This window comes from Macaca nemestrina, chromosome 1 (genome assembly GCF_043159975.1).
Source record: "Macaca nemestrina isolate mMacNem1 chromosome 1, mMacNem.hap1, whole genome shotgun sequence".
NCBI classification, from domain to species: Eukaryota; Metazoa; Chordata; class Mammalia; order Primates; family Cercopithecidae; genus Macaca; species Macaca nemestrina.
Genome location: NC_092125.1, coordinates 130,266,991 through 130,281,963, shown reverse-complemented (window position 1 = coordinate 130,281,963; position 14,973 = coordinate 130,266,991). Strand labels below are relative to the sequence as shown.

Sequence of the window (14,973 nt, the reverse complement as noted above, 5' to 3'; positions counted from 1 at the left end):
CAGAGTGGAGGCAAACATTCCAAGGAAAAACAGGAAAGAAGAATATGCCAATGTAAAGTCTCTAAGGTCATATTTGGTCCCAGTTCTAACTGAAGAAACGGAACACTCAAAATTAGAACTCAAAAATTTGATAGCCAAGTTGAACATATAGAAATCTTTTAGGTTAGAGGCAATTATATGTTTCCTTTTATTGGTAAACATATTTAAATGCATCAGTATCATATATTATTTCAGATGACAAGAGTTTAATTCAACAAAAGACAGAGGATTTATTACAGGGTCTTATCAGTGCAATCACCTGAGAATAAACACATTGAGCAACAACAGCCTTATCAGGAAACCACAATGGAATCTGATAATTACTCCACACAGAGGTATAGATAAGGCAGCTACATTCTACCTAGAAGTCGTAATTTCATTTGTTGAGATATAATTATACCTCTGCAATGAAAATAAGGATGACTCTTCTTTACTTTTATATATTTCAGTAGAAAGAGGAAAGTGAGTTGAGAAGATGCAGATCATTTAAGCAACAAAATTATTTAAAATAAAATTTAAAGAGTATTACTTGGATAGACAAATCAGAAGGCAGTTCAAAGGCACCAGCTCCTCTGAACAAATGTTTTTCTCTATAGTTCAACATTCTAATTAGTCTAAATGTTCTCATTCAGTAATTAATAGAAATCTTATACATGATTACTTTAAATAGACAAAAATAATCTTAAAACATTTACATACTGCAGGTCCTGCTGGTCCTGGTGGTCCTTCGACAAGCATGCCCTGTAATAAGAAAAGAGAACATCTCTGCCAGGGAAATATAACCCCCAACCTCTTAATTACATGAATATAAGAGAACACTATATCATTGCATATTAAATAGTGAATTATCTATTCATACCATTTAAATTAATTACAAATGTTTTTGCACAGGGAAGGAAAGAAATTCAAAATGATAGAAGATATAGCCTGTGTCCTCAGAGAACGTGTGAATTAAGTGGAGTGGAAATGAATATTTAGATGAATAATATTACAAAGGAGAATATGCGAAGTGCTTCCAAGAAGAGTACAGACAAAACACTCTACCAAGGTTTTGTTTTTGTTTTTTGTTTGTTTGTAGCCCACAGAATAATACCTGGCACAAAACAGAAACTTAGTAAATATATGCTGTGTAAATGAATGAATGGAAAATAAGCAGTTTAATTCAGGAAAATTACAGAAAATTCCAAGAAAAAGGAAAATGGATAAATATGATATAAGCAAAGGAATAAAGAGCTATTCAGAATAAGAACTCAGTTCTAAAACATTTATCATTCCACTCCATCTTTGGACTACTGAAAAGCTGTAATGTTATTTAAAAAGGGGGTTAAAAATGTTTATAATAAGGACGGATTCATTCTGAAAGAAATATTTTCAACGTTTTTGTGAGCATGTTGCATGATTTTGGAGTAATGAGTAGATGGCCAACAAGGTCCTTAAAACTGAGTCTTTTTATTCTTTATCATTTCTCTTTCTTTTATTATTATTTTTTGGAATTTTTATGTCCTTACAGTTTCTGAAATGATTTTTATGTTGTTCTACCTTCAGTTCTAATACATTAGTTTTTCCGAGTTATTTATTAGCAGGAAACAATGGCAAAACTCCTTCCAAGTAAGAATTTGTTCCTTAGCAATATTATTATTAAAATATTTATACAAATTTTTAAAAAGTAATTTGGAATGAATTAGAGATTCTTCTGTAGATGAAAAGGAAGTAAACAAATTTTATAATATCATATGACACAATTTGGATATGTAACAAATAAGTGTGTCATATATTTCAAATAATGTGAAGTCATAGAGATTAGATAAAAATATCATTGACTTGGAAAGCAGGAAAGCTGAAAGTCCTATTATATCTGATTGATCAAACATTTGAAACCTCAGGAAAATTACTTAAGTCCTTTAGATCTCTGGTTCTTTAGCTTTACAATGAGAGAATTAGACAAGATAAATTTCAGCTACTTTCAAATTCTGAAATTCTGCAGCTCTATGTTTTGTTTTATTGAAATTCTCCTGTCTAGACAAGACCTTACTAACTTACTTATTTGTGGTGAATTGTAAACATCTGGACATCAAGATTATCATTGGTAATCTTGGTAATACATGAATATACATAATAATTTAACATAATGGTGGCTCCTAAGCAATTTTACCAACCTTTAAAGTGCATTCACACCCCTACTTACAGGCTCAACCACTGCTGGTTCTCCTTTCTGTCCTTTCTCTCCATATGCACCATGGCCATTTATCTGTTGAATGAAATATTCAAAACAGCCTGAATGTCTGTAAGGTCATTTATTTATTTCTTTTCTTCTTCTTCCTTTTTTTTTCTTTCTTTCTTTTTTGGAGACGGCGTCTCGCTCTGTCGCCCAGACTGGAGTGTAGTGGCGCGATCTCGGCTCACTTCAAGCCCCGTCTCCCAGGTTCACACCATTCTCCTGCCTCAGCCTCCCGAGTAGCTGGGACTACAGATGCCCGCCACCACGCCTGGCTAATTTTTTGTATTTTTAGTAGAAACGGGGTTTCACCGTGTTAGCCAGGATGGTCTGGATCTCCTGACCTCGTGATCCGCCCGTCTCGGCCTCCCAAAGTGCTGAGATTACAGGCATGAGCCACCGCGCCATTTCAGTTTTTAAAAAGACAATTTAGTAAAGTAAACACATTTAAATAACCTATTAAAATATATTTTTAAGTATGAAGACCTATTGAAGGCTTAAGTAGGGCAAAACTTAAAAGATAGGCATAAGAAGCATTAATACTGAATCTTAAAATGAGATTGAACAATTGCCTCTTATTAACATGTTTTATAAAGACATCTATAGATGTCAGTGATTATTCCCAGGCATCAAGGAATGACATCAAATTAAATTTGATGAAATAGTCTAAAAATCAGACTTGCTACTCAGAATAAAAACAACTATGTTTTAATCTTATCAATGACAAAATTTCTGATGCAATTCTATTCGAGATTTTACTTTCAAATAATGACTCCAAAAGTGTGGCCAACAATACAATTGCTGAAGATTCCCATGTGAAAGAATCTAAGAAGGTGTCCTAGTGGTAATAGGCATTCATAATTTACATAAAAGCTCAACCTGCATTTTAAACCTGAAAAGACATTAAGATGGACATGGACATAAAAATATCCCATAAATAAGACATACAATGACACAGAGCATAGTATCAACTTACGCTTGTTTCTGTAATATCAGTTTCTGCTGGTACACCTGGACCAAATTCTTCATTAGGGGGCCTTGTTGGTTTATCTTCATATTCTTTATATTCATAAAAATCATATTCGCCTAAATCTCCATCTACCAGAAGATCAGAGTCCCTGTCGTCTATTTCTTTGTTTTCATATAGTGTATCCTCAGAATTTTTCCTCTGGGAATCATAATCCTCTCCCGTTAGATATTCTTCAGTAAATATTTCTTCAACTGGATTTGGCTATTAATTTAAATTGCAAGGAATTGAGGAACATGAAGTTTATTGTTAGTAAAGCAAGGTAAGCATTTAAATTACAGTTTGATGGCATGTGATGGGATGAGATTTTGTTACTACTCAAGCAACTCTAAACACCTGGAAAGTAGTCTTTCAAGTATCATTGAAAGAAATACATTTGTACATTGCTATGTACAAAGAGATATTGCTTTCAAAGCACTTTCTCCAATAAACTGCAAATATTCACATGGAATTAACATGCGTATTTGCTTGTTCCATTGGAAAAAACATGTTAGTCAATTTCATATTTACTTCATAGTTTAAGAGTTGAACAATAAAAAATTGTATGGAGTTAAATCTTTGTTAAATTTTTTTTTCTTTCTTTTTTTTTTTTTTTTTTTTTTTTTTTTTTTTGAGATGGAGTTTTGCTCTTATTGCCTAGCTGGAGTCCAATGGTATAATCTCGGCTTACGGCAACCTCCACCTCCTGCGTTCAAAACACTCTCCTGCCTAAGCCTCCAGAGTAGCTAGGATTACGGGCATGTGCCACCATGCCTGGGTAATTTTGTATATTTAGTAGAGACGGGTTTTCTCCATATTGATTAGTCTGGTCTTGAACTCCCGACCTCAGGTGATCCACCCGCCTTGGCCTCCCAAAGTGTTGAGATTACAGGCGTGAGCCACCACACCTGGAAGCTTTGCCTAATTTTTAAATCTTACAGAACCTCATCATGAAATAAATTTGCTACAAGGATAAGCCATGTAAGTTTGAGTCTCATCCCATAAAAAAATAACAATATGCCAATATCAGTATAAATAGAGATGTGTCATTACAATGATTATGCAGAGCATTTCTTATGTAAGGAAGTAGCATGAAACCAAAGATTTCTTTAAATCAAATAAAATAAATGATAGCTATCAACATTTAAGACAACGAAATATAAAATATCACTGTACAATTCTCAAGAAGAGTAAGGAATAAATATTAATTCTTAAAAGTGAGAATTATGTCAATAATACTTCCCCAGAGACATAGATAAAAACTGATACATTTTTTCTCTCAATTCCTTACTAGTAGAATAAACCTGAATCTGACTTAACATGTGAATATTTGGTTTTATTATGTCCGTGATGAGGCTCAAATTAAATAATTTATCTTGTTACTTTTTATTTTTTTGAGATGGGGTCTCACTTTGTCACCCAGGCTGCAATCGAGTGGTACAATCATACCGCTCTGCAGCCTGAGACTCCTGGGCTTACATGATCCTCCTGCCTCAGCCTCCTGTGTAGCTGGGACTACAGGCGTGCACCACCATGCCCAGCTAATGAATTGATTGATTTATTTGTAAAGACAGGATCTTGTTGTATTGCTTAGGCTTATCTTGCCAATTTGTAAATTTCATTTTTAAGTAACTGATTTTCTATTGCATAGTAAATCTAGATGATAGAGTAATATTAGATAATAGTATTACATAATCTTATGAATTAAAATATGTAGATAAATGATTAATAATTTTTCACTAAAATTAAATGCTCAATAACCATAATTTTTTGGATTCTTAGATAAGGAGTATATGCTGTCTACAGAGACTGCATATATCTAGGGTAAGAATATTGTTATAATCATAGCTCAGCACTAAAATGCTGGATGAATTTGGTTAGGTAAATAAACATCTTGAATCAAAATACTCATTTTTTTGAAAATTATTAATTTGAGGTTAAAGAAACTTAAAATGCATTCTCATTCTAAATATTTATTATTCTCAATTTTGTGTTTTCATATAAAGGCCTATTGAATCTATTTGCCTCATTGTGAGATATTTTACATAAATTTTCTTATAACTAAATTACATTTCTTATATTCATTTTCTGATAAAATTAAACCAAAATGTATACCAGATATTTAACAAAGTTAAACTGAATTGTATGTTGTATTCTTCATGATCAGAATGCATGTACAATATGAAATTCAGGACGATTAATTTTTACCTACATGTACTTAAATATTTTCATAGAAAATAATGGAAAGATTAAAATATATTAGTTTTATAGGAATTAATATTACATTCTTAACATTTGAAAATGTAGTTATTTAAGTCCACTAAGACTACATTTTCTCAAAATGCTCTCTGTCATAAAATGCACGATTATTCATCAGATGGAGTAAAATTCTAATTGTATCCTTTGATGATACAATTTTCACTTTAGAGGATTCTTCTTACAGAAGAAACATGTTGTGAATACCCTTAGTCACAACATGTTGAAAAGCTTGCTCAATTCCAGGAGCAATTAAGAAAATAATAGCAGCCAATTCAGTTTGATCAATTTAGCATCTGCATGAAGCAAAGAGTCATGCAAAACCTGAATTGACATTGATTTCAGATGAACTGCTTTTAGTAATAGTGAACCATTGCTATTGTTTCTCTTACTTTAGTAAAAGAATTAAAACATCAGATGTTTGAGAAATTATAGATTCTTCCAGAGTGAAGTATATCAAAATAAATTACACATTTAAAAAGTGGGACTGTGCTTTAATATTGTCTATGTGTATTACCTCATTTGTCCCAGAAACACGCCTAGGAGCTTCTGTCTGGTAACTTTCCATTGTTCCATAGTTGTATTCTTGAAAATCATCAACGATATTTGCCTAATGGTAAATTCAGAAGAGAATTAGTAAACATGTAAGGTAATCCCAAATGTATGGAAATCATGATTTAATTGGGTTATAGTATTAGCCGAGTGAGTATTTATCTAGTTGGGTTAAGACTATGACTCATGATCAGAGATCTTCCAGCTTATCTAGGATAGATCTTGATTGCTTTTTCTTTGCTACCTTTACCCCTAGTTTGGCTTTTGCTGATGCTTGATAACTTTTCTTCTTCTTGGATGAAAATTTTTCAGATTTGGGGGGTGTAAACTTTTTGGACTTTTCCTTTGAGTTAGTAGCCACTGTCCTCGTCTTCTTTTTGAAATTGGATTTCTTTTTCTGTAAAATGTGGTGAAAGATGGAATGGAAAACATAAATAAACAAGGAGGAAAATATAGAGCATAGATGAAAGGAAGGCTAAGCAAAAGTGAAATGGACATCATTCTTCAAAACGGCTACTGCCAAATAAAAATCACAGTTATTGGTTCAGAGAAATAAGATGAATGAAAGGTTTATGGTAAGTTTGAGGAACAGTCAACATAAGGAACCACAGGATGATGAACAGCAGGACACCACATACACAGGCACTGCTTTGTTTTTACCTCCGTCTGTGCTATTGTCTCCTCAGTTACAGTGGGTCCCTCTGTTACACTTTCAGCCTCTTTATACTCTGCTTCCCCATACTCATAGTCATATTCGATTATATCCTCTGGTTCATACTACATTGCAAAGGAAAAAATATCAGGCAATTGTGTTAGTGGCAAAATACTATTCACAAAGTGAGAACCATCTTAACTTTTACATAGTGTAAATGTTAAGAGACAAGAAATTAATGTTATTGATGAGTTATTTTTGCATTACATAGAAGTATTATACTGTCTTATACAGAGTATAATAACATAGGAGTGACAAAGCACATTTCCTATGAGCAGAATGGTGATTAGTATCACAAGAAAACAAAAAATGTGGAATAATAATTCAAGTTCTTAATTATGGAATGTTAATTGAAACACAGTAATTATGTACTTGAACATAGATGTCAAATATTAATTTTGATTTGAAAAATTGCTATGAAATGTTTCTCTATAAGAGCTCTACAGTAATTTCAATGGGAATTTTTCATTAAGCTACATGTCTAAAAATAAAAATGTTGAGAGTAGTCTCCCTAAGTATGAAAGGATTTTCATATCTATTGAGATATGGGAAAGAGGGGAGGAGGGAAAGGGAATACAAAGAATATGAAATAAGTATATACTCTATTTGAAATACTGTAACCAATGGGAAAATAAAATCTAAAATGTATTAAGAAATTCCTAATTTCCTTTAGACTTTCCTAAGATCAAACAGAGTACAAAATCCTTGTGAGACATTAAGGATTCAAAATTAGATATGCTTATAATTAATGCATAATTTTAATATTTAAAATTGCTGCCTTTTTTTCTATCGAAAAAAGGCATAACACTTAGATATCTTACAAAACATAATAAATTCACATTGGAAATAGTATTTTATATTAATTTCTTCTGTATTAAAATGTTTTAATTAAGGAGAGATACGTTTCCTAATAGAGTTAAAAGACAATCATACATATTAAATAATGAGCAAAATAATGTGCTCAAATCCAAAGCTCAATATCTTTATAAAAATTTTAATTTTCAATCAATAATATAGATATTATTTAACATAAGTTAAATTTAGATTTTAATCAAAATAACTAAATACACTAAATCATATGTAGCATAAAAATTAAGTAGTAAACTAAACAAGTTAAAACTCTAAAAAAATTATGTGTGTGTGTATATATATGTATGTATGTATATGCATGCCAGAGGCAATTTATATATAATTGCCTAGGGGCAAACATACATAATAATACAATAATACATATAATAATAAACATATATAATAATAAATATAACATAATAACACATATAATAATACATAAAATAATATATATTTTCCAGGGACAATCTATACATAATTCCTTAAGTAATGTATTTGATACAATTACATTTATGTCTCAACGGGATCTCTCTTCGCATTTTAACCGTTCCCTTTTAATCTTCCAACAAAATAACTGTTGACCACAAATGTTTTAGAAAATAGTGATCACAATGCCTTCTAATAATAAGCTCTAGTAGCTTATAGAGGAGTTATGAATTACAAAAACCATAAGTAAATGCATAAAGTGCCAATTTTAAACCTGGACAACTTAAATGCATTTTAATTGAAATCTGCTATTCAAAGATATATATACATATATAGAACTGTACCAAAGTAGTCAATTAATTTTATATCATGTTTTTCTCTTATAGGACAAATTATCTTCTAACTTTCATAATTCTGTTCTTTATTTAAACTCTCCAAATATTGACTAACCAGACTGGTTATGAAATAATGGAGGAAATAACATGTTAACTGCCCTAGACACTAAAGCACATCTTTCTGGGTTTTGTTTGTTTGTTTGTTTTTTGTTTTATTTTGTTTTGTTTTTGAGATGGAGTCTCGCTCTGTCGCCCAGGCTGGAGTGCAAGTGGCACGATCTCAGCTCACTGCAACCTCCGCCTCCTGGGTTCAAGCGATTCTCCTTCCTCACTCAGCCTCCCGAGTAGCTGGGATTACAGGCACCTGCCACCATGCCCGACTAATCTTGTAAACATTTTTATTAGAGAGAGCGTTTCACTAAGTTGGCCAGGCTGCCATTGAACTCCTGACTACAGGTGACCCGCCCGCCTCGGCCTCCCAAATTGCTGGGATTACAAGCATGAGCCACTGCGCCCAGACAGCATATCTTTCTTTTAGAGCTTATTCACTCCTAGTTCTCCTTTATCTGCACAGCTTCCTCCATGTGGTGGTCATGAATATACTCAGGACATTGCTGAGTGTATATTGCAATATATATATATTACTACATAAAGCCTCATAACATATTTTTGGAGATAAATCTTTCTCCTCACTATGGAATTCTAAAGATGGCTTGAGACAAGTAGACAGGAAATAACTAGTTATAATCAATCAGACAAATATATGCAAAAAGACATGCAGTGATGGAATAATTTCAACTTTGTTGGTATTCTAACAGAAATTAGAGTAGGTGAGGAAAAATAATCTTCCAGAAATGTCATGTCTGTTTTTACTTAATTTGTAAGAAAACTGGTGACATCAGTAAAAACCTGTGCATATGATGAGAAATATAATGTATGATACATATTAAGTGAAAAGATAACACATTTTGGAAAGCTAATTGTTTTTTAAATTCCTTTATAAAAGATTGTTTCTCACTTCATTTTCTGTTTTCATCCTTTTTTAAGAAAGAATATCAAAAGGAATCCTATAGATTTAACATCTAATTTTTTATAAGACAGGAAGATAATTTCACTTGATCAGAAAATCCCAAATTCATTATAATTTTAATATTAGCTTGTCACCTATTTAAATGGCATTGTGTAGTTTCAAATAGAATTAAAATGTGATGATATTATGATTAAATTAAAATCTGCCTACATTATACATCTCTTACTCCATAGTGATGGTTGTAAAGTTGTGTCAAGCATATAACAATGTGAATCTTAAGAATGGATTAGGATATGTTATTTGAGGATACTAAGTAGACAAAATTATAAGCTGAAAAAGCATATGGGTTGATCTATAAAAGAAATTGACATATTTATTAATCCAAATTAGAATAATAAACATGCAATACCAGAAGTTTATTAGTGAACAATTAAGTAATATAAAGTACAACATGTATGACTGATGCTCCATATTGCACTTTATGTTCTTTACATATTGACGACTAACATTGCATTATTAATTTATATAGGTAGAAGCTCTAAAGATTATTAATATGCATTTTATCATATAATGACATATTAATGGATATAGTTTAAAATTACTATAAAGATTACTTACTAATTTGATTAGTTTTTGATACTGGTATAGATGTTTATCTTATTGTTGAAGGATCAACATAATTTAGAGTTAAAGAAAAAAGTGAAAGCTAATTCTTCCTTAAAGAAAAAACTTTTTCATTATGACTTATTCAATTTTTAAAGAGGTAAAACCCAACCAGATTGTGATGCAGTTTCTGCTATAATGTGCTGTTTTTCTCATCAAATGCTTCTAGTAAAACTAAGTTTGACATCTCAACAGAATGTTAAATATACATGTCAACAACTAACATGGTAAAAGGCAAGTTCATTTTTAAATGAACTTAAGAAGATGGATACAAATGACCTTGATAAAATAACAGCTTACCTGACATAATAGCATTACAACATGGGAACAAAACACCTCAAAGTGATATATTAAGATTGCAAACCTCCCTTCTTCCAAAAATCAGAGCCATATCTGTTGCTAAAAAGAATAATATGCCTTATCTTTCTTTATAAAGGAGCAAAACAGATCTCATCAACCTTGAAAATGTACAGTAAATGCGATAAATTTTAATATTAAGTCAGCACATAACCTCTTAGATATAAAAACACAAAATCTGATACTTATTTTATCTATCACTTCAGAATTCATGGAAAATATATTTAGTGAATCATGAGAGAATAAAAAGAATGAAGTAATTGAGAACTGTGAAGCAGGTAAATAAAATATCCCAGTAATTTATCTCATATTTGCCTTCCTGTTGGCTTCTTAAAATTTTACCCTGCTTTTTAAACAAAAACTAATATTATGTCATGGAAAAGATCAGTGCAACAGAATTCACTATTAAACGTTAAAAAGTAAAGTAGTGTCAAAAACATATTTCTAGCATTTAAAGTGTAAAATCCAACCTTACTTCACATGCAGAACTAACAATAAGATAAAAGATTTTGACTCATTATAAACAGTAAAACTCAAATGGTGGCACCTACGAGTACATTTAAAAGGAAAGTACTTTCTATCTGATTCATTTTTAGAACAATTTTGATGTTTCCAAATTTCTACTTCCTTTTTAACACTCTAAGTCTTGAGGAAAAAAATCTAAAAATACAGTTTTGCTCTCAACTGAGGCTTAAATTCCTTTCATTTCACATGCTTTTAAATTTTCCTATGAGAAATGTTTTTTTAAAAAAACTCTCTAATTATTGAACACAGCCTGAAAACTTTAAGGTAGTTCTAATGTCACTTTCTCATTTGCCTGAATTGCCAAAGGTCTAGGGAGATGCATGTACACCAGAAAATATGTCACTCTATCTTGAAGCTGTGTTAATTATTTAAATGCTAATGGTAGAAATATCGCTCTTAGAAATTATTTTCTTCTCACCCCCTCCAAAATGGAGTATGTGCATATACACAGTATACAAGTGAAGCACCACTATTTCTAATAAATTTATGTAATAAAATGCTTAAACAGCAAGAAAACAAGTACCAAATATATTCAAGTCACTTTTTTTCCTGGAAATATTACAACACTATTAAAATACAAAGCATAATTTAACTAAAATGGAATAAATAAGTGTTAGTTCAAAAACTGCACACTGCACTGCTATGTCCGTATCACTGAAATACAGAGACCTTCTCTGGTCTTGTGCTCCTCACCTCATCTATCTGAGGTTCCTGAGCCTGAGCAGCCTTGGGTGCTGAAGAGTCACAGTCTGGACTATAATGCTCACAGTAGTCATATGCTGCCTTGGGGTCACCTGTGATCAAAAACTGCTGGATGTCCCCCTGAAAAAAATAATAATAATAATAAATAAAAACACACAGACATAGATGCAGTCAGCATATTAAGGTACACATATACCAGAGTGAGGACTCAAGACAATGTGTGGTTTATTTTTAAATATTTGAAGAAGAAAAATGACTTATATTTCAATGTTAGGAAGAGTCTTACAGGATTGAAACACCTATTTTACAAATTAGCTGTAAATATTGGACTGTTATTCTATGTTATCTTCTGGCTCAGGAAATCTGTACTACATTCATTCCTTTGTTAAAACTCAATTTTACTTCACTGGTAGTTTATACTGCATGGTAGAGGACAAATATAATGTGGGCAAAAGGCTAATTTTAAAAGTCAACACATTTTAAAAACTGTGCATATATAAAAACAGTAACAAAATTCTAATACTAAGTAAGTAAAAAGCTCAATAAGCTATTGTTAGGAAATTTATATGAAATTTTTAGAGTAAATATATAGATCCAACTATTATGTTATCTTAGAAAAATCAGTATCAAAAGGAATCCCTACCTACAAAGATGAATGAGAAATGAAGACACAGGAGAAACCCAAATTAAAAATAAAAAGAGCATGAGTTTGATGCATTTATATTAAGGAAAAATAAAGGAGTTCCTAAGGATACATTAAACATCGCCTATCAAAAAATCTGTGTTATTTCAATAAAATCAAAACATTAGTAATACTTAATAACAGAATTACCTAAAGAGTTTTAATTTCAAGAGCTTTTGGAAACTGCAAGCAAGAGAAAAAATCCAAATATTCTTCTCTTGACATAATGTGACTACTTCCACCTGGACCTTATTTCATCATGAAACTAGTTTAATATAAATCTGTGTGTCATGACCATATTAATTCAGAATTACACTCAGACCTAGAGGAATATCTGGGCTGATAGCCATTTAACTTGAGCATTCGAGTCTCTGTAAGTTTGAGCACATAATCTGATGCATAAAACTCCTGACTCCATATTTAATAATTTAAAAGTCATTCCAGCTTTCTATGCATCTTACCAACAGGGATTATTTAGGACTTGATAAAAATATGGAAAATAAATTATAAAAATCTTTAAAAATTAAAGAATGTGGAATAATTCATTCTACATTTATACCACAATATTTATTTATTAACAAATATTTATTGAGAAAGTATTATACACAAAATATTGAACCTGTGGGTGTAGAAACACATATTTGATGTAATCTTTGCTCTTTGGAGAGCGCAAACCAGTGGTTAACAATATTTAAAACTATAGTACAAGGTGGAATAAAATTAATAACTTGAAAAGATATAACCAAATAGTGTGAGAAGTGCCAAGAAAAGAATAAGTTAATTAGTTATTTAATTAGAATTAAGTATAAGTTATTTAATTAGAATTAGGTTATTCAATCCTAGCAGGCAATTTTTTATTTAATACTGTGGTTACTACCTGTGGTGTGGTACTTATTTTTATTTGTATCATTCTTTCTTCTGTCAAAAACTGTGGTCATTCTCACCCTTAGAATTAGGATTTAGTTTTAAGGTTCAAAAATTTATATTTCTATGCTTACATTTCTCTTTTTTAAAAATAACATATTTATTGAGCTTTTCACACTATTCAAATATAAAATCAATTATAATGGATTTAATTAATTCACATATAAAATCCATTCTTTCAAAATTTACCATTCAGTGGGTTTAGTATAGTCACAGCATTGTCCAACCATCAGTACTAATTGCAGAAAAATTTCATGACACCTAAAAGATACCCTGCAACCAGTGGTAGTCACTTTCAATCCTTCCCTTTTCCCAGCCCCTGGTAAAAATTGGGTATTTCCTATAAATTCAACCATACAACATGTGACCTTTTTCAATTGGCTTCTTTCATTGATCATAATGTCTTCAAGATTGATCCATGTTGTACCATGTATTAGTACTTCATTCCTCTTTTCAAGTAATATTCCCTTTTATGGACATGCTGCTGTTTATTAATCAGTTTCTGGAATTTGGGTTGTTTTCATTTATTATTTTGCTATTTGTTTTATACATTTTATGCCTTTGTATTAATATTACGTTATTCTTCCATTACTGCCTTTTTTTAGTTGAATATTTACTATTTTAAAATTTTACTTTTTTTTTTTTTTTTTTTTTTTTTTTTTTTTGAGACGGAGTCTCTCTCTGTAGCCCAGGCTGGAGTGCAGTGGCCGGATCTCAGCTCACTGCAAGCTCCTCCTCCCGGGTTTACACCATTCTCCTGTCTCAGCCTCCCGAGTAGCTGGGACTACAGACGCCCGTCAACTCGCCCGGCTAGTTTTTTGGTTTTTTGTTTTTTTTGGTTTTTTTTTTTTTTTTTTTGTATTTTTTAGTAGAGACGGGGTTTCACCGTGTTAGCCAGGATGGTCTTGATCTCCTGACCTCGTGATCCGCCCGTCTCGACCTCCCAAAGTGCTGGGATTACAGGCTTGAGCCACCGCGCCCGGCCAGTGGTTACTCTTAGAATTATAATTAACTTATTACAATATTTTTCAAATTAATACTTACTTCATGTCAATCTTACACAAAAATGTGATCTTATGTAGCTCTAATCCCTCCTTCCGCCTTGTAACTATTATTGTTGTATAAATTACATCTTTATATACTATAAGCCTATCAACACAGTTTTATAAATATTGTTTTATGCAATGTTGTTTTTAATCTAATAAGAGAAGTATTATAAACAAGAAGTACGATCTTTTATATTTACCTCTCCCAGATAACTGTACTTGTGTTCTTTATTTGAGTTATTGTCCAGTAATCTTCCATTTCAATCTAAGATACTCTTTACATTTCTTGAAAGGGAACTTTGTTAGTGAATATTCTTTTAAATATGGGAATGTCTTAATTTTCCTTTTTTTAAGAGATGGTGCCTTATTATGTTGTCCAATGCTGTTATTGAAATCCTGGACTCCAGCTATCTTCCTATTTCAGCCTCCTAAGTAGCTGGGCCTATAAGAGCACGACACTGCACCTGGCTGTTCCCTTTGCCTTTGAAAGTCGGTTTTGCTGGCTATAAAGTTTTTCGTTGAAGTCTTTCCCCCTTGCCGCCAGAACTGTGAATATGTTACCCTACTACTTCATGACCTCCACAGTATATGATAGGGAATCAGTTAATAATCTAAATTAAAATCCTTTATATGTTATCAGTCACTTCACTCTTG

The 14,973-nt window shown here is 31.6% G+C and overlaps 1 protein-coding gene across 3 annotated transcripts in view; it reads right to left on the bottom strand.

The window, feature by feature from the left end:
* Positions 1–14,973, bottom strand: part of LOC105466263 (collagen type XI alpha 1 chain) — a 219,601-nt gene that overhangs the window by 136,092 nt on the left and 68,536 nt on the right. The window contains exons 5-11 of one of the 3 annotated variants that reach the window (XM_011715280.3): positions 11,659–11,787; positions 6,729–6,845; positions 6,313–6,465; positions 6,034–6,126; positions 3,231–3,485; positions 2,225–2,287; positions 739–780 (exon numbers count right to left, since the gene is read on the bottom strand). In XM_011715280.3, the coding sequence (XP_011713582.1) occupies positions 739–780; positions 2,225–2,287; positions 3,231–3,485; positions 6,034–6,126; positions 6,313–6,465; positions 6,729–6,845; positions 11,659–11,787 (852 nt within the window). The remainder of the gene's footprint in view (positions 1–738; positions 781–2,224; positions 2,288–3,230; positions 3,486–6,033; positions 6,127–6,312; positions 6,466–6,728; positions 6,846–11,658; positions 11,788–14,973) is intronic. The other 2 variants (XM_011715281.3, XM_011715283.3) reach the window with 2 other exon arrangements.